Genomic DNA, 26813 nt, shown 5'->3' on the forward strand with positions numbered 1-26813 from the left:
AGAGGGGAAGGGTCTCAATTCACCAGAAAAAAATTTTTATCTCCAAAAACACACACATGTCAAATTTTGTTCCATTTGCTTGATTAGTTCTCGAGTTTTGCAGAAATTTGTGTTGCATTTGAATGGGAGCCCCCCTACTACCTCCTACTAAGGGGGAGGGGTCTCTAACCATCATAAGAACCTTCCCTGGCCCCAAAACCCCTATATCCAAATTTTCACGCCGATCGGTTCAGTAGTTTTCGATTCTATAAGGAACATACGGACAGACAGACATAAATCCATTTTTATAGGTATAGCACAGACTAACAGACGTAACGTCAAACGGGGTAACTTGCAACAGCGGGGTAACATGCAACAACACTAGATCGATCCAATTTACTGTACTTTTTGATCTGTTACTTCAATTTTTAATCTATATCAGTCACTGAATCTTGTTGTTTACAGTTCAAAGAAGCCATAGATGTTGTGCCATGACTGTTATGTTGATTTTCTACTGTTTTGGTGATTTTTAAAAAATTCCACAGGATGGTGTCAAATTTATCGTCAATTTTTCGTCAGTAAAACGTTTGTGTCGCCCACAGGCACTTCAAATAAAAGAAGCCTAATATACATTTTTTATAGCAAAATTAACAATAAGGAAACAAAATAATCGATTTATGATGACTAGTTTTGTTTATCTTACTTGTTACCACATTATTCGTAAAACAAGTACTTAAACGGGGTAACTTGCAACAGCTCGTAGATATAAAAAGCTGTGTTCCGTTAGCTTCAAGAGGCAAGTTATCATTTAATTTTGCATCAAACAATACTAAAGCACACCTGAAGAGTGTAAGATACTTTCGGTAAGTCGGAAATATGCCAGTTTTTCTATGGAAATACTGAAAATGGCCATAGAAGAGGCCAAAAAGAAAATAACCTCACTGGGAGAATCGACCAGCAATATGACTGTGTCTAATTACGATCACTCGTAACGTAATGAACATTTATATATTACGTAACCAAGATATCGACTGAAGTTTTGGGAGCGTCTTAGTAGAATACGAAACCTAAAAATAAAAAATAAGAAAACTTATCCAATTTAATTCTACTATGTGTATTTTATTCAATGACAGATACGTATTTCGCCTACGACTTGCAGGCTTCCTCAGTGTCTGTTTTCGAACTACGAAAGTTCGAAAACAGACACTGAGGAAGCCTGCAAGTCGTAGGCGAAATACGTATCTGTCATTGAATAAAATACACATAGTAGAATTAAATTGGATAAGTTTTCTTATTTTTTATTTTTAGGCAAGATATCGATGATTTTTAACTCTCCCGCTCCATTTCATGACGTGATTTTGCATAGTGGATATAGGACGTGTAATGCGTTACTACACAACTCCCGCTTCCCTAAGTGCGTTACGTAATATGTGAATAGTCCTTAAGGAAGGCAGCTCTAAAGGATCCAGACAAGGAATATCAACTGCATGAATAATATAAAAAGTTATTTCTGTAATTTCCTTTACGGGGCTCATGAATTTTTTTCACCACCGTGACTTAGGACATTTATGCGTATATTCATAGCAAAAGCATTAAAAATCGCAAGTCGGATTATTATTTGCATATTCAAGTCAAAAGAATTTCATACAAATCTTTAAGTTCGTTCAATTTCCAAAAAATATTGCTTGTTGCAAGTTACCCCGTTTAAGGGGTTACCAGTGCCAAATTAGTTGAAAAATTCTACAACAGCCAATATTGATCGCATATTTTTTCTCAATATGTGAAATTGTTCTATACTAGACCTAATAACTTTGTGTTAATTGAATGTCCTCAAATGTACTACAGATAAGTTTTCACTTGCACTCATAGTTGAGAACTGTTGCAAGTTACCCCGTTTGACGGTACCCAAGTAACCATAAGCATTAATCCAAAACCGTATATTGGAAATAATTCTGCATCCCTAGTGCCAAACTTTTGTATCAGCAATCTTAATGCTTTAAAACGTATATTAACTTTGTTGATGCACAGAAGCATTAACGTAAGTCAGCATTAAAGAAAGCAATATATGCGTATATAACGTAACATTAGGCCGTATGAATAAAACAGTTTGCTTTGCTTTTCCCGTTTAAATCGTATGGGAGCATTTGCTCTAACTGTTTTATTCATACGGCCTAATATAATGCATTTAGTCAATTGCATTAAAACGAGCCGTAAGTGTTGATAAACGGCTTGTACTTGACTTCTTATGTTGCTATTATACGGCCACTATTCGTGCCCTCTTCCACCTAATGGATGCCGTCTTTTTCTACCCTATTGGTAATGTAGGACAAGTAGCTATGCTATGAGGCGGAATGTCACCAAGATTTAAATACGACTAATTTCAACTCACTCAATCACGTACACTATGGTTTGGATAGCAAAGGTGCAAGGGGACGAATGAGGTTGCATGACTAACTCCCGGTTAGAGTCCTGTCAGGAGATAACATATTATTAAGCATTTCAAAAAATGGTTCTCTTAATTCTTGATCCCCTTGAGATGCTGCAAAAAATGAATGTGAGAAAATACTTTTTAAGTTTTTTTAAACCACGACCGAATCTATTTTTATTTTCCATAACAAGCAAACGATATGCCGTCGATACTTTTCCGATACGTCGATAATATATCTATCTCTTTCAATCCATTTGAATTCTAAAACGAACTACGAACGATGGTTTAAGTACGACTAATTACAACCCACTTATCCATAACAGCTGTGGTTGAGATATCAAAGGCCCCAGCAAATGCGCTAATTGTGGTAATAATCATAAGAGTAATTCTTTTGATTGTCCTGTTAGAATCGCTATTTTACAGCGAAGAAATCAGGTCAGGGTAAACAGAATCCTAAATTACCTAAACGTGTGCCAATTGTACCGGTAGTAAGAGCAGAACCTGTGAATTATCTACCCGTACAAGCTAGGTCAGGTAAAACATATGCCTCGGTCTTAGCCGGAAACTCGAACATACCTATTATTCCAGGCAGTTCCACAAAGACCATTAATCCTGAGCTACCTAGGGACGATGCCATTAATGATGACCTAGGTATGATTACCCAGGATAAACTTTTATTGCTGCAACAAGCAATGTCTACTCTAATGACTGCTTTGTTGCAAACAAGTTGCATGACCGAAGCTATCCGAATTGGAACAAATTATACATATGAAATTGTAATAAAGTTAAAGCTCAACAATGACTTTCAATAATTCAATTAAATTTCTAAATTGGCTCATTAAAAGCGAGCGAAGACGAGTTTTACAATTTTTTAACGGTTAATAAAGTGCCAGAGATCAAACAAAAATATGACCCCAACTACATAGTTCATAGGTTTGATAGAATTCATAGTTCTGGCGGTGGAGTTTCTATTGCTATCTACCGTCAAATTAAACATAGCACTCATCACTTCCTCATCTTGAAGCAAAAGTTCTTGAAGCTTTGGGGATTGAAGTTCAAACGGAACTTGGAATATTATTCGTTGCGGCTGCGTATCTCCCTTACCAGTGTACAAACGAACAAAAAAAATTCTGAAGGGCGACTTGCAAAAGCTTACAAGGAATCGCTCAAAATTTCTAATTATCGGTGACTTTAATGCTAAACGCCGATCATGGAATAATACTCAATGTATGTGGCTCAGAAGCCCAAAAGTTAAGGCCGTCTGTAGACCCATTAGAGGGTTAATTTCTAATTTTCTATATATATTCATTCAAGTCTGCAAAAATTATCTTTTGTGTTTACATATATGTTTCTTTAAATCACGTAAATATTATAAAACTAAATAAGGTGTTCAACAAGTAAATTAAATGACGCTTATAAGTATTTACGCACCTCAGGAAAAAATATAATTATTGTACGCAATACGTTCTGAATTTCACTGGTAAATAAGGGTTTTGAGGAATAAGGACCGGATACTTAAAAATAAAGTCAAAAAAGTCCGCCCAATTAGCTTCGGGGTACGATGCTGGCCTAACAAGCCAGTCGTCGTATGTTCGAATCGAGGGGCAAGACACTTCATAATATTATCATAATATTAATATATTAGGCTCTATTAAAACCCTATAAATGTATAAATAAATGTAACTTTATAGGGCTTTCGGTTATATTATGGGTGGGAAAGGTCAATATATTAAGGTTGGAAAAATATTTCCATAGGGAAAAGTAATATATTTTCGACAGTGTCTTGCCCCTCGGTTCGAATCTCGGCTAAGCGGTGCTGCTAGATAGAGTCAGTAGGATCGTTGCACTAGCCCCGTAATTGTCCCGTACTCCAATAACCGGCTGCGGAGTCTGTCGATAAAAACCTGAATTAATCCACCTAGCGGCGTGACCTAGCCTTTCTACTGCCACAATAATCATTATTTAATTTCTCAGGAACTTAATTGTAGCTGTATAGATGTTATATTAGACTATATTTTTAAATATCCGTTCCGTATTTCTCAAAATCCTTATTTGCCAGTAAAATTCACAACGTATTGTGTAGAATAATTATATTTTCCTTCCTTGGGTGCGTAAATACATGTAAGCGTCATTTATGTTACTTAATGAACACCTTATTTAGTTTTATAATATTTTTGTGATTTATAGAAAAATAATGTAAACACAAAAGATAATTTTTACAGACTTGAATGAATATGTATAGAAAATTAGAAATTAACCCTCTAACGGGTCTACAGACGGCCTTAACTTTCGGGCTTCAGAGCCACATACGAAACTTGTTTTGAATTGACAATATGAAGTATTTGTTCATAGCAGATTTTTTGATATTTTGATATTAATACCATGCATTCAAAAGTTAGCATCTTTGAAAAACAAGAGTTCAGAAAATTATTATTATATTTCGCTTTTGAAGAAAAAGGATATCTACAACAAAATGATTGATTTCAAAATTTTACTATTGCTTTGCTTGGCTTCAATTTTGCAATATATCTGAATTAAAAAAAAATTACTGAATACCCCTTCAACATTGTTACATACCATTAACCAGATTGTTACGTAACTGTGTTACGATGTGACGTTGAAGTTACGTAACCTGAGAGTAACAGGATGGTAGAAATTTCCCACTTTTTTACATAACATTGTTACATTATAATGTAACATTGCGATAATGTTTATGATGTGACGTTGAAGTTACGTAACCTGAGAGTAACAGGATGTTATTTGCTTATTTAGATCACTAATATTATTAGAACTTGATTCTTTTCGGTGAAAATCAAAAACTATTGATTTGGTGTGACGTTTCTGCCTACTGTTTTCCTTCGGCCATCATCAGACGTCTACAAAACAATTATAAAATTTATTTACTATTTTATTTTACATACAACATAAAATTTTCAGTCAATTTCTTAATTACAATACATTTACTTAGTCCAATTTATCACTTACAATAACGCGTCAATTCTGCATCATCACTCACAACCAATTATGTAACCCCGTCGGTTCGTATTCGGGTTGAGCTCCTACGATTTGCTTCTCTTGTTTGTATGTGGCGGAGTTTGAACACTAACCCATCGTATGCCGTATTGAATTTTCCACATTCTCGCTGAAGATTCACCGTTTTTTCCTCACCCACTACTTTGATGTGGAATACCTCTGCTGTGAGTCTGGTCTCCTGGTCCTCTATCCGTGCAACTATTCGAGCATCATCAAAGTTGAACAGGTCAGGTGTCCATCTTGGATAGTGTGCTGCGATAATCCAGTCCTAGCCTCCTTCATTCTTGTGTTCCGCCAGCCTCACCTCCAGTTTCCTCCCTGTTTGACCAATGTAGACCTTCCCATCGTCCGTACCGCACGGAACTGAGTATATTACGTTCGTCTGCTTCCCTGCTGGAATCGTGTCCTTCAGTTTACTGTAGATGTTGTTTACTATCTTATTTTTTGGCTTAAACGCAAGCGCAATGTTCTGTTTGCGCATGATTTTGTTGAGTTTTTCACTCAGTCCCGGGATGTATGTTGTGGCAGCATATTTTAGTTGTGGTTTTTGTGGTTCACTTAGGGTGTTGTAGTGTTTGTGAACTCGCTCTTTTGTAGTTTTATTGATAAACCATGTTGGATAGTTGTTTAACTCTAGCATATTTTTCGCAGTTTTTATTGCTTCCGGACGGTTTTCACCATCCGAAAGTTTAATAGCACGATCAATCAACGCAATAGCTGTATTGGATTTGTGCATGAATGGAGATTCCGACGAAAAGTCCAAATATCTTCCATCCACGTGTTTTGGCAACCATGACTTTTCCACCCTATCATTTTTTCTAGTAAGCATCTAATCCAAGAATTTCAATTTTCCGTCTTTCTCATTTTCTATAGTGAAACGTAGCCTATCATGAAACTCGTTGAACGTTTGCAGGATTTCTGCAACTGCGGTTAGTGATGTCCGTTAATCGTTCGATTAATTCAACTAATCGAATAACTATAAAAATATTCGATTAATTTTTAATCGAATACGGCCAGCACGAGTAGTTGAATTAATCGAATAGTTCAAAGAAAATAATATGAATGCAAATAATCCCCGAATAATGGCCGCTAATCGTTCATAATCGTTCGATTAATCGAATAAATAAAAAAAGTATACGAATATTTCTAATCGAATACCACTAGTACGAATAGTTGAATTAATCGATTAGTGCAGACAACGCTCGCCGATTAATCGGTAATCGAATAATTGAAAATTTCGGACATCACTAACTGCGGTGCTGGAGGTGCTGGACAAAAAGAGACTGCAAACCCTCCTTATTAAGTTAGCGACATGGGTTAGGTTATTTTTAGACACAAATTGTGCCTCTTCCTTCGTCTACTGTAGAACCACCGGCGGAGAAGTTTAATCTAACTTTGTTTTTACTGGCGGGACGACGACACTATGCAGACCCTTGCGACTTACAAGGCACTGCGAGTGACGCTTGATACTTACCGAATGAAACTGGTACTGGTATATCGATACTTAATATTTTTTTGAAACGATGGTTTTTACAATTGATGGAGGGACGGTAGAGGAAAGTAATGAAATTTTTTTGGGAAAGGAGGGGAAAGACTGGAAATGAAGGGGGGGGGGGGGGGTAATAGGTAGCTACGCTTAACAAGTTGTCGTTGTGACTCCTATCTTTTGTCCAATGCTTGTTAAGCAACAACGACAACTTGTTAAAGCGTAGCTACCTATTACCCTCCCCCTTCCTTTCCACTCTTTCCCAAAAAAATTTCATTACTTTCCCCTACCGTCCCTCCATCAATAGTAAAAACCATCGTTTCAAAAAAATATTAATATTAATGCCTGACCGCATTTCAAGGTCAAAGACTAAAATACGAGTTTGGTCAATATCGATACTTGTCAAACTGTACCAAAATCTGCAAAAATAACGGAATATTCAAAGTTTCCACCACTATAGGTACTACCACAACTACTCGAGCATCTACCCTACATGAATTAAAAGGAACCGAATAATAAACGATTTGGAATCTGAATGTACTTTTTATTTGTCGACTAGCTGACCCGACAAACTTCGTATTGCCACAAATTAACCTGTGTTGTACATAAATCATGAATCTCGGATGATCTTTGTCACTGTCTCGAGTTTTGCAAGCCCCCCAGTGGGCGGCGCTTCCGACGGCGGGTCACCGGCAACACTCGCGACCGGCTCGTCCTGAATGATCTAGTGTTACTATAGATAGTTTTTGTGGTCTTGTTATTGATTAATGTTTTATGGAAGAGTCTCGAATTTCTCGAGTTGGATTAGTTTTTGAGTTTCGCAAAAATTTCTGTTTTATTTGTATGAGAGTCCATATCCCCCTACCACAGGGGTGAGAGGTCTCTAACTATCATAAAATAAATTCAAGACTCAAAAATCTCCTACATGCTAAATTTGGTTCCATTTGCTTGATTAGTACTCAAATTATAAGGAAATTTGTATTTCATTTGTATGGGAGCCCACTCTCTTAAAAGGGGAAGGGGTCGTAATACACCACAGAAAAAAAATTCTGCCATCTAAAACTCTCACATGCCAAATTTGGTTCCATTTGCTTGATTAGTTCTCGAATTATGAGGAAATTTGTATTTCATTTGTGTAGAAGCACTCCCTCTTGAAGTGTGGAAGGATCCTAATTCACCGTAGAAAATATTTTTGCCTCCAAAAACCTCCACATGCCGAATTTGGTTCTATTTGCTTGATTAGTTCTCGAGTTATGGGGAAATTTGTATTTCATTTGTATTGGAGCCCCCCCTCCTAATGTGGGAAGAGGTCCTAATTCATCACAGAAAAAATTCTTGCCTCCAAAAACACCTACACGCCAAATTTGGTTCCATTTGCTGGATTAGTTCTCGAGTTATGAGGAAATTTGTATTTCGTTTGTATAGGACCCCCCTCCTAAAGTGGGGAGGGGTCCCAATTCATCATCGAAAAAAAAATTGTCTCCAAAAACACACATATGCCAAATTTGGTTCAATTCGCTTGATTAGTTCTCGAGTTATGAGGAAATTTGTATTTCATTTGTACAGGAGCCCCTCCTCTTAAAGTGGGGAGGGGTCCTAATTCACCATAGAAAGTTTTCTTGCTCTCGAAAACCTTCACATGCCAAATTTGGTTGCATTTGCTTGATTAGTTCTCGAGTTATGAGGAAATTTGTATGGAAGCCCCCCCTCTTAAAGGGGAGAGGAGTTATAATTCCTCTTATAAAGAGGGGAGGAGTCTCAATTCACCATAGAATAAATTCTTGTCACCAAAAAAAACACCCACATGCCAAATGTTGTTCTATTTGCTTGATTAGTTCTCGAGTTAGGAGGAAATTTGTATTTCATTTGTACAGGAGCCCCCCCTCTTAGAGTGGGGAGGGGTCCTAATTCACCGTAGAAAATTTTCCTGCCCTCGAAAACCTTCACATGCCAAATTTGGTTCCATTTGCTTGATTAGTTCTCGAGTTATGAGGAAATTTGTATGAAAGCCCCCCTCTTAAAGGGGAGAGGAGTTACAATTCCCCTTATAAAGAGGGAGGGGTCTCAATTTACCATAGAATAAATTCTTGTCACCGAAAACACCCACATGCCAAATTTGGTTCTATTTGCTTGATTAGTTCTCGAGTTCTGAGGAAATTTGTATTTCATTTGTATAGGAGCCCCCCCCTCCTAAAGTGGGGAGAGGTTCTTATTCATCATAGAAAAAATTCTTGCCTCCAAAAACACCTACATGCCAAATTTGGTTCCATTTGCTGGATTAGCTCTCGAGTTATAAGGAAATTTGTATTTCGTTTGTATAGGAGCCCCTCCCACTTAAAGTGGGGAGGGGTCCCAATTCATCATAGAAAAAAATTTTGTCTCCAAAAACACACACATGCCAAATTTGGTTCCATTTGCTTGATTAGTTCTCGAGTTATGAGGAAATTGGTATTTCATTTGTACAGGAGCCCCCCCTCTTAAAGTGAGGAGGGGTCCTAATTCAACATAGAAAATTTTCTTGCCCTCGAAAACTTTCACATGCCAAATTTGGTTCCATTTGCTTGATTAGTTCTCGAGTTATGAGGAAATTTGTATGGAAACCCCCCCTCTTAAAGGGGAGAGGAGTTATAATTCCCCTTATAAAGAGGGGAGGGGTCTCAAATTACCCTAGAATAAATTCTTGTCACCGAAAACACCCACATGCCAAATTTGGTTCTATTTGCTTAATTAGTTCTCGAGTTATGCAGAAATTTGTTTCATTTGTATGGGAGCCCCCCCTCTTAGTGGGGGGAGGGGTCTCTAACCATCACTAAAACCTTTCCTGGCCCCAAAAACCTCTACATGCAAATTTTCACTCCGATTGGTTCAGTAGTTTTTGATTCTATAAGGAACACAGGACAGACAGACAGAAATCCTTCTTTATAGGTATAGATTATTATTTAAAGAACAAAGATTGGTGACGGAGGTCTGAATATATGTAAAGTCTCGACAATACTAGGCGAATTGACTATGTAGCTGCTAGCAAATGCGCTTGCAAGCTAATCGTAAACTGCGTGAGTTTATGATCAGCTTTTAAGTGCACTTGCTAGCAGTTAGTCAATTCGCATAGTATTTTCGAGGCTGCATTCTGGTGGCAAGTATTATTGAGGTGTCACAGTTAAGTATTTTTTGTGACGTTACAACAAAACTTTGTAAACCAATCACACCCACCACAACAAATCAGCCACTCTAGATAACACATAAAGCTCTGATAACTCAAAGCTTAAATAAGCTAGATAGCACAGTGTACGCAAACGGAACCAAAGTTAGCAAAAAGTGAAAAAAGAAAATATTCAAATGCACAATCCTCTACAATTTGCAAAACAAATGGTATAATCTCAATTTATAAAACAAGCACTGCTGTATCAAAACCTTATACTAATTATATCTTCTAAATTAGCTTAAAACTTGGACTAAAAATCTCTTAACAATAGACCGCAGAGCTAGTGCGCTTAACGTAAAACGATACCTATGTGAGTAAAATTATAGTTTTGTACGTTACATGTTGTCAATAAAACAAACAATTGCTAGATTTCCTTTGAAAAAGGCCGAAACCAACGGCCGAAACGTCGGATATACAACAAATATCGTTTTAAAATCATTTCGTGGACTGCAAAAGCCGTATACCTAAACCAAACACTATTCACAGTCGAAATCAGTAAAAAGTTACAAAAACATTTATATTGTTACATGACAGAAATAATAGGATTGTTACATAACAATGGCAATAATGTAACGTAACGTTACATTGCTTTAATGTTATTGCAATGTTACATCAACATTATCGCAATGTTACATTGTAATGTAACAATGTTATATAAAAAAGTGGGAAATTTCAACCATCCTGTTACTTTCAGACTACGTAACTACAACCTCACATCATAAACATTATCGCAATGTTACATTGTAATGTAACAATGTTACGTAAAAAAGTGGGAAATTTCAACCATCCTGTTACTCTATTATTATTAGAACTTGTTGATTCTTTTCGGTGAAAATCAAAAACTATTGATTTGGTGTGACGTTTCTGCCTACTGTTTTCGTTCGGCCATCATCAGACCATCAACACACGGTGTTCAACACTAAAAGTAACACAATGTTACTGTTAAGGAACACAGAAGTAACATTGTAATATTACAAAGTTATCAAAATTTGATGTAACATTTAAATAAAAAAATGGTAGCATTGTTACGTTAAAATGTTACCTGTAGGTTATGTAACAATAACATTAAGCTTGTTACATTACAAACTTAAAGTTATTGTTACATATTCTACAGGTAATATTTTAACGTAACAATGCTACCATTTTTTTATTTAAATGTTACGTCAAATTTTGATAACTTTGTTACATTACAATGTTGCTTCTGTGTTACATAACAGCAATATTGTGTTACATTCAGTGTTGACCGGGCGTGTCAGCCATTCAGGAAATCCTAACCTTACCAGCTTCTTTGCCATCAAAGAATGCGGCACCCTATCGAAAGCTTTAGCAAGATAAAAATAATGGTCATATTCGGGATACCGTCTGGCCCTGGTTCCTTGCTCACCTTTAGGGATTTAGCGATCTCAATGAGTTCCTCGTTCGTAACCGTCACTTCCTCCCGAACTCCAAACCGCCGTCGCCCACGTTACTTTGGATGTTCGGCTGGGAGGCCGAACGTATGGTTACGTTTTATTTCAATAACACGTATATTCGCAGTAAGTCAGGTAAAACAATAGCACATAACCTTTCAAAGCAGGCTCGTTTACTAGCTTTTATCCCACTCTTAAGCGCTGCGCTTGCAGCAACAAGCGCTACTCGACATTCAGCCCTGCCTTCGTCCAAACGAGCTCTTTGCATAATTCTCCTCGCACGAAAGCACGCTCCGCGGAGTTCCGCAATTTCATCTGTCCACCAGTAAGCCGGTGACCTACCATACCTAGGTCGACCTTTCCTAGGCTTGGTAGCGTCACACGATCGCGACAGTACCTCAACCAAATGATCAGCGTTCGGATCGGGCATACCGCGATCACCGCACTCTCTCCGGATTGCTTCCACAAATACTTCGGGATCGAAGTATGATGTCTTCCATCCACGGGTGGTTGGAGTGTTGGCTCTACTCGCCACCTGCTGCCTCGTTATCTACCCGACACCATAGCGGACCGCCTGATGGTCACTGTGAGTGTAGCCATTGTCTACCTTCCAGTCTCCTATCAGACCAGGACTGCTGAATGTCACGTCGATGATAGACTCCGCACCGTTCCTACTGAAGGTACTTGTGGTGCCGACGTTGGCCAAATCTACGTTGAGCTTTGCCAGAGCCTCAAACAGAATCCGACCCCTATGGTTCGTGCGACGACATCCCCATTCTACAGCCCAAGCGTTAAAGTCTCCCGCCACAACCACCAGCCTTAGACCAGTCAGTACAACTGATACTCGGTCTACCACCCGCGTAAACTGTTTGATAGACCATCTCGGCGGAACATCACAGCTGCAGTAGAACACTCCACCCACTTTGGCAACCGCAAATCCCTCGTCTGCGGTTGACACAACCTCTTGAACCGGGAACCTGCTTGTCGTCCATATAACCGCCGTCCCGGACCCATCCGAGACCCAGTTGCCGTTTCCGGCAGGGACGCGATATGGGTCCGAGATGATGCGGACGGATTATCTAATCCGTCCACGCTCACTGAAGTTAAATTTATTATGTTTTCGTCCAAATAAAGTCCCACGAGTTGAGGGGAAATAAGAGTCCGCCGCATCAGAGCCCCTCATGATGCGGTAAGAACAGATTACTGTGGGGGCGCCCTGCGGCTGAGTATTTATAGAACCCCCCCCACCATTCATCCCTCGGCACGGGTCGCATGACACCTTGGATTAGGGATTTATCCATTCGCGATTTTACATTTAGCCATGGATCACAGCTGTTAAAACCATCCTTCTTTCCAGGGGCTTTGGACCCTCTGCTCTGGTTCTCAGTATTTTCAGGTTCATGAACATGCTTCTACTGAGATCCGTCATTTGCAGCCGGAGAGTTTACACTCAGCATTCGTATGAGTGCCTCCTTCTCTGTCCGCATACGACCCTAGTTTCCACCGGTTGTCCGATTTCCACTAAGGAACGTATCCCGGATGGTACCACGAGGAGGTAGAGATAAGAGTTGCTAAATAAGAGGCTGTGGAACTTCGTGGTAGTTCTGGAGCGTATTATTCAACCATTTACCAGCCTACCCACCAGTCTGTACAGCACCGAACACTGAAGTTCTATTCGACCTTGAACCTTTAACATTATTTCGGGTCCTTTTATTTTGTGCTTGAAGTAATCGAATCTACATTGATGCAGAGCTTATTGGAGGGTAATATAAAAAAATGGTTGTGTAGGGCACAAATTTATTTAATGGCAAGTTACCACAAAATTACATGAATTTTTCTGTTGAACATATTTGTTCAACAGTTAGCTCCGGGGTACGATGCTGGCCTAACAAGCCAGTCGTCGTATGTTCGAAACTCGCTGGACGGTGTCGCAACAGAGTTAATAGGATATTTGCACTAGCCCCGTAATTTTCTTGTACTCTAATAACCGGCTGCGAAGTCTGTCGATAAAGAAGGGTCAAGTTCTGAAGGACGTTTATACCCATGGTTATATATATAAATATATTTGTTTTAACAATTCTTTACTAGAGATCGTCTTGAAACTCTCACGCATACATAAACATCAAGTATCAGGTATAAAATGCAACATACATGCGATCGAAATAGGAACAGCAGGTACAAGCAATCTGGATCCCTATACCGAAAACATATTCCCAGTCAAAAGTTGACTGTTCCATTCAAGGTTGAGGGTCATAATCTCTATGATGGGGAAGAATCTATGAGAAAATGTCGATATTAAAAAAAAAGTCAGAAGTTCTTGTGCTTTTGATAAATTAAAATAAGATTACTTATAGCTATGAATAAATGGCATGGCACGATGTATATTTATAAGGAATGCAAACCATTTTAGACAAAGGAGGATTTAAAAAAAGGTCTTAGCGAGGTCTTCATTATTCCTCAAAAGCATGTTCAATTTGAGTAACTACAGTGATACAAATCCGTATTAGTACGGCACCTTGCAGATTTCGTTTTTCTACATTCGAACGTTTAACAGAAATTTTAGTGACATGTTATTCAAGTAAAATCATAGTGTCAGATGTTAATTTTAAGGTATGATATCTGGTTTTGGAAAAATGGTTTTTATTTATCTGAAAAAAAAAGTTATAAATTAGCGTATGAAAAACTCCACTCAAATCCATATTCGTACGGGCTTCGAATTAACAGTTTTGATTTCGCAGATGTGACGTAATTTCAAAGATTAGTATTTAGTATGGTATCCCATGGTGGTATGGTGGTCATTGCGACTGCCTTTTATTCGTTTTGGAATGCTGTCTACCAGTTTTTTCGTATATTCGGTGGGAATTTGGTCCCATTCGTCCATCAAGTGCTTTCTAAGATCGTTTTTGTTAAAAATTTGATGGTTTCTCACTTTTTTGTCGAAATATTCCAAAAGATTTTCAATGGGATTGATGTCTGGAGATATTATGGTAGAGTAGCAATAAGTTTTGAGCAGTTGCAAAGTAACCATGTGGGTTTCTTAAGTGCTTTGAGCTATGGGTCTTTGTCTCGGTAAAACTTGGACCTCTGACTAAATCCCATTTTGTTGGCACTTGGCTTCAAATTTTGCTTTAAAATGTCTAAATAGACATTTTGATCCATTATGCCATCGATGAAGACTAAATTGCCAACACCTTTAGCCGTAATCCACCCGCTTACTCCACCCCAGCCGTGTTTAACCATTGCTTTCAGATTTTTTTACATTTAGTTCATCGTTTGGCTTTTCCCAATACAAAACGACGACCATCTGAACCATGACGGTTTTATAAACTTCACCGTATTCAATGTTTTTTTTTTCCTGTCAAATGTCACTCCCCCGTATCTGCAAGATTTAAAACAACTTTTGCGCTGTTCCAAATCGAGTCAGAAATAGACCAAAAGTTATATTGTGCTTCTCGAGAAAATATTTCGTTTTTCAGCTTTATATAGTTGTGCGCAAAGGTAAATCATGTATTATTGACAGTGTAAGCACGTGTAAGTTTTCTATGTTTATGCTCTTATTCTTTGCTTAGATATCATTTTGTTTTGTTCTATTACGTACAGACTTACAAACAACACAATTACAATGTCTTACGTTAACCGAAAATGATAAAATTTAAATGCTGATTGCGTTTGTCAAAAATTTGTCCATGTTTGAACGGGCAAACACGAATCAAGCTACCCTAGCATTCAGCTGATGAGCGAGAGAGAAATATTGTTGCTTTTCTCATCACTCTAGCGTTGATAGTTTCTTACGAGATTTCGTGTGAGTGTAAAAGAGATACTTTGACTGCGAGCAACCAGAACAGAGCTGCGCGCAACTGTTAGGCCCCGTACAGAGTAAATGCGACAGCGACGCGACACGACTTCGCTCTCATGTTGCTAAATGCACAGTCCTGCTTCGGGCGAAAAAGGGCTGCGCGTATAACTACAGCAAGAAATGTCGCGTCGCGTCGCATGTCGCTTGCACTCTGGCGGTACCCTTAGACGCACAACTAAATCGACGAAAGAAAAACTTTAGATAATAGGGCAACCAACCGAATTTGGACCCCTAGAGGAAGTAATTTTACATTTATTGGAATAAAATGTGTATTAACCTTGTTTTGCTATGCAAATCATGCAATACTCTCTTTTAGAACAACTTACCTAAAAGCCAAAGTGTTGTAGGATCTTCCATTTGTCGATAAAAATGTGCTATAGATATCTTTATTTAGAATGTAGTTTTCATATTTTGGACCCTCTCACTTTATTTTAGACAGTGTCCAAAATGTATTTTGGACACGGCAAATATCAACGAATATATTTTGGACACTCTAAGATGCATTCAACCAGAATACTAGTGCAGTTTATTTTTAGTATTTAAATTCATTTTAAATCAAAAATTTATCATGGGGTGGGATCAAGTAAATTTCAATATAAAGTCAATCACGACTTTATATGGTTTAAAAACGTTTTTAATTTATGCTTGTTTTATATTTTCAACACAATTGGATTACTGTAGATAAAAAACTCTTCGTTTATCATATAACATAACAGTAATCAGTCTTCATGTTTATTAATTACATCTGACGTGAGATTAAAATATACGATTTAATATAGTTGGAAAGTTAGAAAATATCCTCAGGCAGAGAGATAAAATATTTAATGTAAGTGAAGTCCAAATTGTTACATCCTCGGTATCGGGTTCGTCGAGAAAATCGCAGCAAGTGAAGTATTTCTTCTGTGTCCGATTGAATTACTAAAAACGCTTTCAGGGAAGTTTGAGCTGTAATTTGCAGTTCATGATACGGTATTTAGTAACAGGGTATCCCTTCTGAACCCTTTTTTCTCACTTATTTATCAATCTTGAGTTCGTCGGCATGATCAAGTGCTAGTGCAGCTCCAGGTCTTGACCGGTGTTTATATTGATTGCTTTGCCGAAACTCGTTCGTCGGTCCTGGAATACCGATCTGGCGACAAACTGTTTTAATTGCCACACCATTTCTGATTTCCTGCAAGCACTCATCAATTGCCTCCTACGAGCGGACTACTCTACACGGTTTTGTTGTATTTTGCATGATGTATTCCGTATGAACGATTTACGGGTATATAGGGTGACGGATCCATATTTCGCCACCTTTATCCGAAAAATTTACATGAAACGAAACAGAACAAGGTTCTATAAGTTCAGATATTTGATAACATTAAAATATTGTACTTTGGACATTTCTTTTACTGATTCAATCATCATATTCAAACTAAATTGTGTATTGTTCTTGTTATATCGATTATTTAAATGTGTATTCTGAGCCCAAATTTCGCCACCCAGTTGCCAAATTTCGCCAGCCTCTGGACCCAAATTTCGCCACTTTAGAAAAACCCGATTCAAAAAGATTTTAATGTTAAATTTATAAACGAATTCTCTATATTCTTAATAAATCCAGTTGTTAAATAGATTTTGCTTCGTTTTCAAGTGATTTTTTATGAAACGTTTTTGAAAACCAATAAAATGCCAATAAAACCATAAATAAATCAATGAAAAGTACCAAAATAGGAGAAATATTTTTACATATTGAATAAAATTCACTCATAAAGTAACTTAATTTTCTCTGTCTTCGGTAAATATATGCGCATCGAAATTGTATCATATAGGCCTTAGGAAACTTAGCAAAAAATTCAGAATATTTTCTTCTGTATTAACCCCTCTAAGGTTTACTGTACATCATTTACAGCTTCGCAAAATCCACTAAAAAGGTCGTAACTTTTTTATCTTTCAATATTTTTTCACCAAATTTGGGAGATTTCCCGAATATCTTTTCTATTTTCATAATATCTATAGATAATGGCCACATATCTTATGACCCCACCGTTATTCCGGAGTTCCCTGAGGTGCCGTGACATGGCTTTTTTAGATGAGATGACAAATATTTGTAATTTGTTTGCAATCTGTTGATTTCTGTAACCACATCATCAACTGTGGACATATCAGTTACTTTGCCGCAGTTACCGCTCTCAGATGCCATTCAAGCACGGAACGGATTTCGAAGGAACTTGTCCGAGACCTGGCTTCCGAGAGACATGAGATGATTGCCAATCGCGATTTTGTCGAGTGGTGATGTTTTTTGATATGCGACACGACATATATTACTGATGCTGAAAATTCCCCTTATAGGAACATGTTCCGGATTCATAGTGTTCCCCCGGATCCGGATGGTGCGCACCATGGCTCGTAACTGCGGTAACTGATATGTCCATAGTCGATGATAGATTTACAAAAACCAATAGATTAAAAAAAAATATTTGACAACTTTATCTAAAAAAGCCATGTCGTGGTCCCTCAAGGAACTCCGGAATAATTCCGGGGCCATAAGACATATGACCATTGTTTATAGATATTATGAAAATAGAAAAAAAATTCGGGACATTCCCCAAATTTGGTGAAAAAATATTGAAAGATATAAAAGTTTTTAAAAACACCATTTTGGTGAATTTTGCGATGCTAAAAATGATGTAGACCTTAAGGGGTTAAGACAATTCATAAATTACAAAATATAAAGAATCAAAGCACCTTGAATCTACTTAAGCATAACTTTCTCCTAATGTTTTCTGTCAAATTGTCAAATTGTATTAGGGGGAAGTCCTGTATGGCCGGACAAGCCCCTAAACCCGGACACTAGCGATTTCTCAAAAATAAAGAATGATAAAAATATTTGGAAAGAATAGGACAATAGTACCGTTTAAGTAATATTTTTATCATTTTTTGTTTTTGAGAAATTGCCGGTGTCCGGCCATACAGGACTTCCCCTTAATCACACTTCCCATTAATCACACAAAATCGCCATTAAATTTTCTGTTACAAACTTCGCCGACCTTAGTTACACTTTATTCAAACACGATTTTCCCTGTGAAACACTTCGCTAATTTTAAAAACGTGTTTTGTATTCCCGAAGATTCCACAACAATAATGCACTTGTCGTCCCTTTAGCATTGAATAGCAAGGAATTTCGCGGAGTCATTGGCATTGAAATTCAACTGATGAAGTAATAAAACTCTTAATCCACTTTTAAAACTTTGTATCGTTAGGGAAACTGTAATATTTAAGATAAATGATCGATATTTAGTTAACTAACTTTTTTTATTGATTTTGTTCTAATTTCTACAATTTTATAAAAGAAATGACATAACTAGAGACCATACAACGAAAACGGGTTTAAAAAAAGTCAAATGGCGAAATTTGGATCCATAACTAAAAATGGATACCATATTTCGCCACTTTAATTTTGAAGAATTTTTCAAAATTATCCAAAGTTTATAGTGAAATCGGTATGCAATTAGTTGAAATATTGCACATAGAATCATATTACTCAAAAATAATTGAATAATGAAACTATTTGAGTACATTTTTCCCCAATAGTATTTTCGCCTCTCGTTTTGATTTTGTAAAAAAATATGCACTTAGTATGAGATGGTATTTTCAAATTGTAAATAATACATGATAAATTAATAACAAGCCAAAGGTATTAATTATTTTTGGTAGTACATGCCCTTAATTTTACCAATTCGTCAAATAATTTCTTTTAAGTCGACCAAAAATATGCAAAAAAGCTTTGGATTTATCAAACTGGCGAAATATGGCTCCTGGCGAAATATGGATCCTCTACCCTACAATTTTTCATTTCCACTGAATCTTATTAGGTAAACAAACTGCTGTCAAAAATCCAAATTCAGGGGTGTCAAAAATCTGATGGTAAGAAAATTTTCACGATACAATTTGGACAGTATTTTTTTGTGGTTTTCAATTAAAATCTTGAGAAGAAACCTTCAAAACCACGTAAAATACGTCTTTCAGAATAAAACTAACTGATTTCATCAATACGAATTCATTGAATTCAGCTATTAAAACCAAATTGAAAATGTGTTGCAAATATCGTTTCCTCTTCATCTACGTCGGATTGCGAGCGGTATATGGCAATACACTTTATGATTGTAAATTTTAGCTAAATAAGAGTAATTTAAAGTGATCCGAAAATATTCAGGTTTAGAAAAGAATCCAAAGAATATTATTACGGTATCAAACCAATCGAATTTGGAGCTGTTACGTAGTAATGTGGCTAAATAAGTTGAAAGGGTCCAATTCATGTAGGGGTCCAAATCAAGTTGGTTACCCTAATCGCAATACGAGTTGTAAAAAATTTACAACTTCGCTCCGGTATAAAATTAGATTTACAACACCAGCGCGGAAACGTTTTTCTGTTTAGTCTAAAAATTTGTACCAAACTAAGGATTTGGATCACCGTAGAAGATACCCTTTAATATTTAATAATCTAATAGTGAATCCATAAATCAACCTGGCTCAGGTCGATTAGCACTCAGTTTTAATCACCCCAACGGCAGGCAACCATGTTTTCGCTGCCAACATCTCGTGTGTGCGAAAATGAGATAGCATGTCAGCATTGCGTTTCACTCAACTGCCAGCAGTAAGTATGATTTGGGCTCGCTGTCACATTTTGAGCCCAGGACATGCTGTCGCTGACGTTCACTGCAGCTCGTTATCAAGTAGCTGGTAGGCAGCCATGTTTTTGATGCCAACATGTTAGCGTTAGCGTAAACGAGAAATCATATATTCGCCACTCTTCACGCAAGTTAGCTCTTCAGCTGTCAGTGTGGCCCACGCACGACTCCTGAGCCCGCCTGATGTTAGCTTGCACTCAAAATAATCCGCACATAACTAATGGAAAATTTCCATATGAAAATCCTTATGATTATTATGTGCCACATATAAATACAATCCGCCCAGAAGTACACATGAAAATTATATGCATATGAATAGTATGTGCAAATTTTAAAGGTAAATTTTAAAAACACATGAATGGTAACTGTTTGGCACATAAAGTTCATTTACTGGGCACATGGAAAAAATCTATGTGTGAAACACATAGAAACTATACGGAAAGTTTTCTCAGTGTGCGACATTCACCCTTTGTTAATTCTATCTTCAAATGTATTTTCCTCTTCATATATTATCCTGACTTCAGAACTGTCAGAGCGAGTAAATATTTTGTTCTTGTATGTGCAGTGCTAAGTTAATTCTTTTTCTTTAATCAAGGTAATTTGAATAAACATATATTTTATACGAATTTTCAGGTTTTTGCTTTATTAGTTTTCCATAGTTGACAGCAAAATGGATTTCATTGATACACTCCTTAATCAAATGTCATCAACATTTAATCGAGAAGGAGCAATACCAATTCAAGCTGAAATATCTATGGATGAAACATTCAAATGGCGAGCTTTAAAAAACAACCAGTTTGCTAGTCGGTCAAAAAAAGTACGATTCTCGAAGAACCGGTTGAAAGAAAAGGAGAAAATCGATCAGAGTAATAATTATTCCGAAAACACGACTCATAGTTGCAGTACAATTAATGGTTTGAATCAAAATGATAGCATAGAAATTGAGATTGAAAATGATATAAGCCGAGCAGAAATTCAAGAGATAGTGGCAATCACTCAAGGTATATTTTCAGTAACTGAGTGTTTAAACAATCAATCTACAGATATCGAGAGATTGAGTGGAAATATTGACATGATTGACAAAAGTGAATGCAATCTACCATCGCTTTCTTCGTCAACTAGCTCCTATTCAATAAGAGATAAAATATCTAGGTCGTCGCGTGCTAGTAATAACGTAAATACGATAAAAAAATCTCTTGAGAAACCCGAAATTAACAAAGAAATCAGCCAAACAAGAAATGACTTATCAAGGATCGAGAAAATTCAGCCGCTTTCTGAACAAGTGTCATCTGGTATCAATAGCATATTTGTTCAAATGTCATACACGTTCAACGGATCTATTTCTAATAAATTAAGTCGTATTGAAGAAAACTCCATAGATTCAAATAAAGTACATGAACCGAATGAAACACATCTTCAAACAAAAGATTATATCGAACCGGCACCTCGTGGCTTAAACTCTGAAGTATCATCTCAACTTCAAGAAAACTTGCGAAGATCTGGCAGGCTAAAACGAGATCAGACTTCAACTCTTGACTATCATGATGCAAAAATTATTGTACAAACTATCGATGAACCTACAACAGGTGATACTGATTTCATTAGAATAAGTTCTGACATTACTCCCAAATTTACTAGAAGCGTACTACCTAAGCAAACCAACAAATCATTGAATTCAAATACTAACCACGCAACTGAAAAAAAGCTTCGTAGGAATCGACACAACCGATATAAATACTTAGACCATAGAAAAAAGGATTGTAATGCAATAAAAAAACTCAATCAATTACGAGTTCCACAAAAAATATGCTCGAAACAAAGCAAAGGAAAGATTTGTGCATTATCAAAGAAAGCAACCGTACTTCATAGGCAATCTTCGTATTTGAATAATTCGAACAAACATTCAATTAAGCAAAAATCGGCTGCATCAGGTAATTATTACAGGCGATCTGAACGCAAATCTAACGTGTTGTCAATTGATTCTATGTTGCTTAAATCAGAAACACAGAAAAATAATAGTGTAAAACCATTAAGGCGGCTTTTAAATGTTGAAAATAACATGAAACATGATTTGTTAGAACATAAGGGACGACTTTCCCGGCCAATCAAACTTTCTGCGAAAATTCTTGCTAATGCTGAATTGAGGCACGGGTTTGAACTGCAAAATACTTTAAGGTTGAGCATCAATACTGAAATGAAAGGTAAAACAAACCCAAAAAAGTGTACAACAACCTTGTTGCCAGATAGTTCTAAAAAGCAAAATCTTATTGCTGAAAAGAGACGATTATCAATAACTAGAAGCGACATAAATAAGAGTTTTGATCTAAGTGATTTTCTCGATGAAATAAAGCGTCAAAATTTGGGTAATAAAAGATCTCCGGAAAATAGAAAACTCAACAAAAAACAGCAAAAACGTTTGCTAAAACTTAAAGAAATGCATTTTAAAATGTTAGGTTTACGAAAAATCAATGTGGTGTCTAAACAACAATATAACAATTCTTCAGTTATTGAAGACTTGCATAACGTTACGGTTGAAGTAAATACAGTCAACAATTTACCCGATTTCACAAACAAACAAAAACAAAATGAGAATCGATGTTCATCTATCCATACTGACGATGAAGCCGCCTCATCCGAAACGGTTAATAGAGATGATTCAGATGAAGTAAAGATAATTTACAACGACTCTCTTGCAAATTTGCATACATTGAGCGACTCCAATGCTCCTCAGGCAATTTATGGTATGGACAGTACCTTGTTTATAAATCAACCGAGATGCATTTGTTACTGCCAAAAACGTACACGATATTTTACAACAAAGGCAACAAATCGTATGATGTGTACTGCCACGGATGATATTAATGGTGAAAGTTTCGGTTGTACTGCACAATTAGAAGGAGATCTTCAAAATTTCTTGCGCGTAAATAACAAAACAAGTTATCAACTGCTCTGTCATACACATCGTAACAGATTGAGGCATCACGGGTGTTGTCCAGTGTGCGGCATTTTTTGTACAAAGGTATGTTTTTTGTTTTCAAATGTAATGAGTATTTAGCTTGTTATTTATAAAGGATATTGATATTCTGCGTAATTCCGGTTTGAGCCGAAAATTATTTAGGGTTACAGAAAGGAATACAGTTACCCTATAGGAAGATGAGCGTTTGCTATCATCTGAAAAAACCCAAATTAATCCACCTAGTGGTGAAAGGAACCTTTGTTATACCATCTTATTTGTCACTTGATATGGACATTTCCAGCTCAAATATCAAATTGGTCGGTCTAGATTATTTTTAATTGGAATAAAGTTTTGCCGATATGTTGAATACCGCACAAGGATTCATTTTCCATAAAACGTAATATTTTTCGCCAAAAGTAACTTTTCAACGTATTCAAAAATGAGATTTGATGATGAGATTTTTAATTATATTTTAAAACTACTTATTTGGTCAAAATAACGTCAAAAGAAAAGTTGTGGGAAATTATGTGTATTTTCAGAAAAAAATACAATGAAAAAAAAAAACTTCGCAAAAACATGATAATAGTCATAAAATGTTAATTTTCTCAAAATATATCCTCCTATTTGCCTTATTTTTTAAATCATCATAACTCATGGACACTCTTTCTGTTATATTTTTAACTAGCTGACCCGACAAACTTCGTATTGCCACAAATTAACCTGTGTTGTACATAAATCATGAATCTCGGATGATCTTTATCACTTCTCGAGTTTTGCAAGTCCCCCAGTGGGCGGCGCTTCCGACGGCGGGTCACCGGCAACACTCGCGACCGGCTCGTCCTGAATGATCTAGTGTTACTATAGATAGTTTTTGTGGTCTTGTTATTGAGTAATGTTTTATGGAAGAGTCTCGAATTTCTCGAGTTGGATTAGTTTTTGAGTTTCGCCAAAATTTCTGTTTTATTTGTATGAGAGTCCATATCCCCCTACCACAGGGGTGAGAGGTCTCTAACTATCATAAAATAAATTCAAGACTCAAAAATCTCCTACATGCTAAATTTGGTTCCATTTGCTTGATTAGTACTCAAATTATAAGGAAATTTGTATTTCATTTGTATGGAAGCCCACCCTCTTAAAAGGGAAAGGGGTCGTAATACACCACAGAAAAAAAATTCTGCCATCTAAAACTCTCACATGCCAAATTTGGTTCCATTTACTTGATTAGTTCTAAAGTTATGAGCAAATTTGTATTTCGTTTGAATGGGAGCCCCCCCCCTCCTAAAAAGGTAAGAAGTCCTAATTCATCATGGGAAAAATGGTTGCCTCCAAAAACACCCACATGCCAAATGTTGTTCTATTTGCTTGATTAGTTCTCGAGTTAGGAGGAAATTTGTATTTCATTTGTACAGGAGCCCCCCCTCTTAGAGTGGGGAGGGGTCCTAATTCACCGTAGAAAATTTTCTTGCCCTCGAAAACCTTCACATGCCAAAGTTGGTTCCATTTGCTTGATTAGTTCTCGAGTTATGAGGAAATTTGTATGGCAGCCCCCCCTCTTAAAGGAGAGAGGAGTTACAATTCCTCTTATAAAGAGGGAGGGGTCTCAATTTACCATAGAATAAATTCTTGTCACCGAAAACACCCACATGCCAAATTTGGTTCTATTTGCTTGATTAGTTCTCGAGTTATGAGGAAATTTGTATTTCATTTGTATAGGAGCCCCCCCTCCTAAAGTGGGGAGAGGTTCTTATTCATCATAGAAAACATTCTTGCCTCCAAAAACACCTACATGCCAAATTTGGTTCCATTTGCTGGATTAGCTCTCGAGTTATAAGGAAATTTGTATTTCGTTTGTATAGGAGCCCCCCCCCCCCTCTTAAAGTGGGGAGGGGTCCCAATTCATCATAGAAAAAAATTTTGTCTTCAAAAACACACACATGCCAAATTTGGTTCCATTTGCTTGATTAGTTCTCGAGTTATGAGGAAATTGGTATTTCATTTGTACAGGAGCCCCCCCTCTTAAAGTGAGGAGGGGTCCTAATTCAACATAGAAAATTTTCTTGCCCTCGAAAACCTTCACATGCCAAATTTGGTTCCATTTGCTTGATTAGTTCTCGAGTTATGAGGAAATTGGTATGGAAACCCCCCCTCTTAAAGGGGAGAGGAGTTATAATTCCCCTTATAAAGAGGGGAGGGGTCTCAAATTACCCTAGAATAAATTCTTGTCACCGAAAACACCCACATGCCAAATTTGGTTCTATTTGCTTAATTAGTTCTCGGATTATGCAGAAATTTGTGTTTCATTTGTATGGGAGCCCCCCCCTCTTAGTGGGGGGAGGGGTCTCTAACCATCACTAAAACCTTTCCTGGCCCTAAAAACCTCTACATGCAAATTTTCACGCCGATTGGTTCAGTAGTTTTTGATTCTATAAGGAACACAAAACAGACAGACAGACAGACAGACAGACAGACAGACAGACAGACAGACAGACAGACAGAAATCCTTCTTTCTAGGTATAGATTTTGAAATTTGTATTTTTTGCAAAATTAACAAAATCAAATTGTATATGCACCAACATTTAACAGAATCGTTACATAAACTTTTTTTTAGGCCCAGCAAGTTAATGCAAATGTAAAATCTAAAAATAATGTATTAGGGTCAATTTATGCGTATCCGAAAATCGTGTATTCGACCTTCACGGATTTGAACCAAATTTTGTTAGATTGTGCAAAATATTCGAGTCAGAAATGGCTTGTTTAGTGTTTTGAGCTGGAAATGTTCATATAGAAATCGACGTATCTTCGCAACTTAATTCAACTGTTCGTTAACGCTGTGTTAGCTATCATCCATATGCATCCTAGCGATAAACAATCTTCAAAGTGTATTTTAACATACTGAATAACTTTGTAGAACATTTGAAAGCGATAAAAATTATCATGTGCAAAGTTTTTGTGCAGAAATGATTTTAAAGTGGTTTCTTTAAACAAATCATTACATGTCGCGACCAGTAAGAGATAGATAGTTATATGCAGCAAAGTTGCTTATTTTAGTGTGTTCCACAATTTTTGTAAAGGCACTATATTTTTTTGGACGCATTTAAAAAAACAAAAATTTGTATCACCTTATTAGGAGGATTATAATAATAGTGTAAAAAATGTGCGATATTTTGGAATTGATTTGCGCAAAAAACTCGCATTTTTACTTAAATTATTGTGTTTTTGAGGTTTGGTCCTACGGATTCATATCAGTACAGTTTTATTAAATAAATTTCATCAATTACACGGTGTGACAAAAAATTTTTTTTTAAATATTTTGCAAGTGATCTAGTGTAAGTTGTTACCTAGTACATCATGAAAACATATATGACATCATCCTAACACCCCTAAAATTTTAAGTTATTGCAAAAACTACAAGGTATACATCCCTAAGGGTTGTACGAAAGGGCGACATAGGACTATATCAGATCATTAGATCAAGAACTAATGTAAACTGCATTTCTGGAATATGTATGTTTATGAGAATTTGTTAGTGCCATTGTTTAATTGAATTTTTAAAAGAGAAAAGCGAAATATTCAAATTCAATTCTTCATTGAATGCAATGGTCGCTTTGGAAATACGTGGACGGGGGTTCATAAGTACAAGGCCTGCAACCAATGAGACATAGAGATTTCTTTTAAAAATCACTTGTGTGCATCATAAAGGTTGAAATTGTAATGAATGACCAGCCCACAGATTATTGTATTGAATATGATTATGCGTAGTTTGACATGTTTCAACAATCTTACTATAACTCGCT

At 36.7% G+C, this 26813-nt stretch overlaps 1 protein-coding gene across 2 annotated transcripts in view; it reads left to right on the forward strand.

The window, feature by feature from the left end:
• The first annotated feature begins 20635 nt into the window (after positions 1-20635).
• LOC128742525 (uncharacterized) overlaps positions 20636-26813 on the forward strand; it is a 51422-nt gene continuing 45244 nt past the window's right edge. Inside the window, exons 1-2 of one of the 2 annotated variants that reach the window (XM_053838919.1) lie at positions 20636-20658; positions 20713-23082. In XM_053838919.1, coding sequence (XP_053694894.1) covers positions 20734-23082 — 2349 coding nt within the window. In that variant the 5' untranslated portion in view covers positions 20636-20658; positions 20713-20733. The remainder of the gene's footprint in view (positions 20659-20712; positions 23083-26813) is intronic. The other variant, XM_053838920.1, reaches the window with a different exon arrangement.

The sequence above is a fragment of the Sabethes cyaneus genome, chromosome 3, assembly GCF_943734655.1.
Source record: "Sabethes cyaneus chromosome 3, idSabCyanKW18_F2, whole genome shotgun sequence".
NCBI classification, from domain to species: Eukaryota; Metazoa; Arthropoda; class Insecta; order Diptera; family Culicidae; genus Sabethes; species Sabethes cyaneus.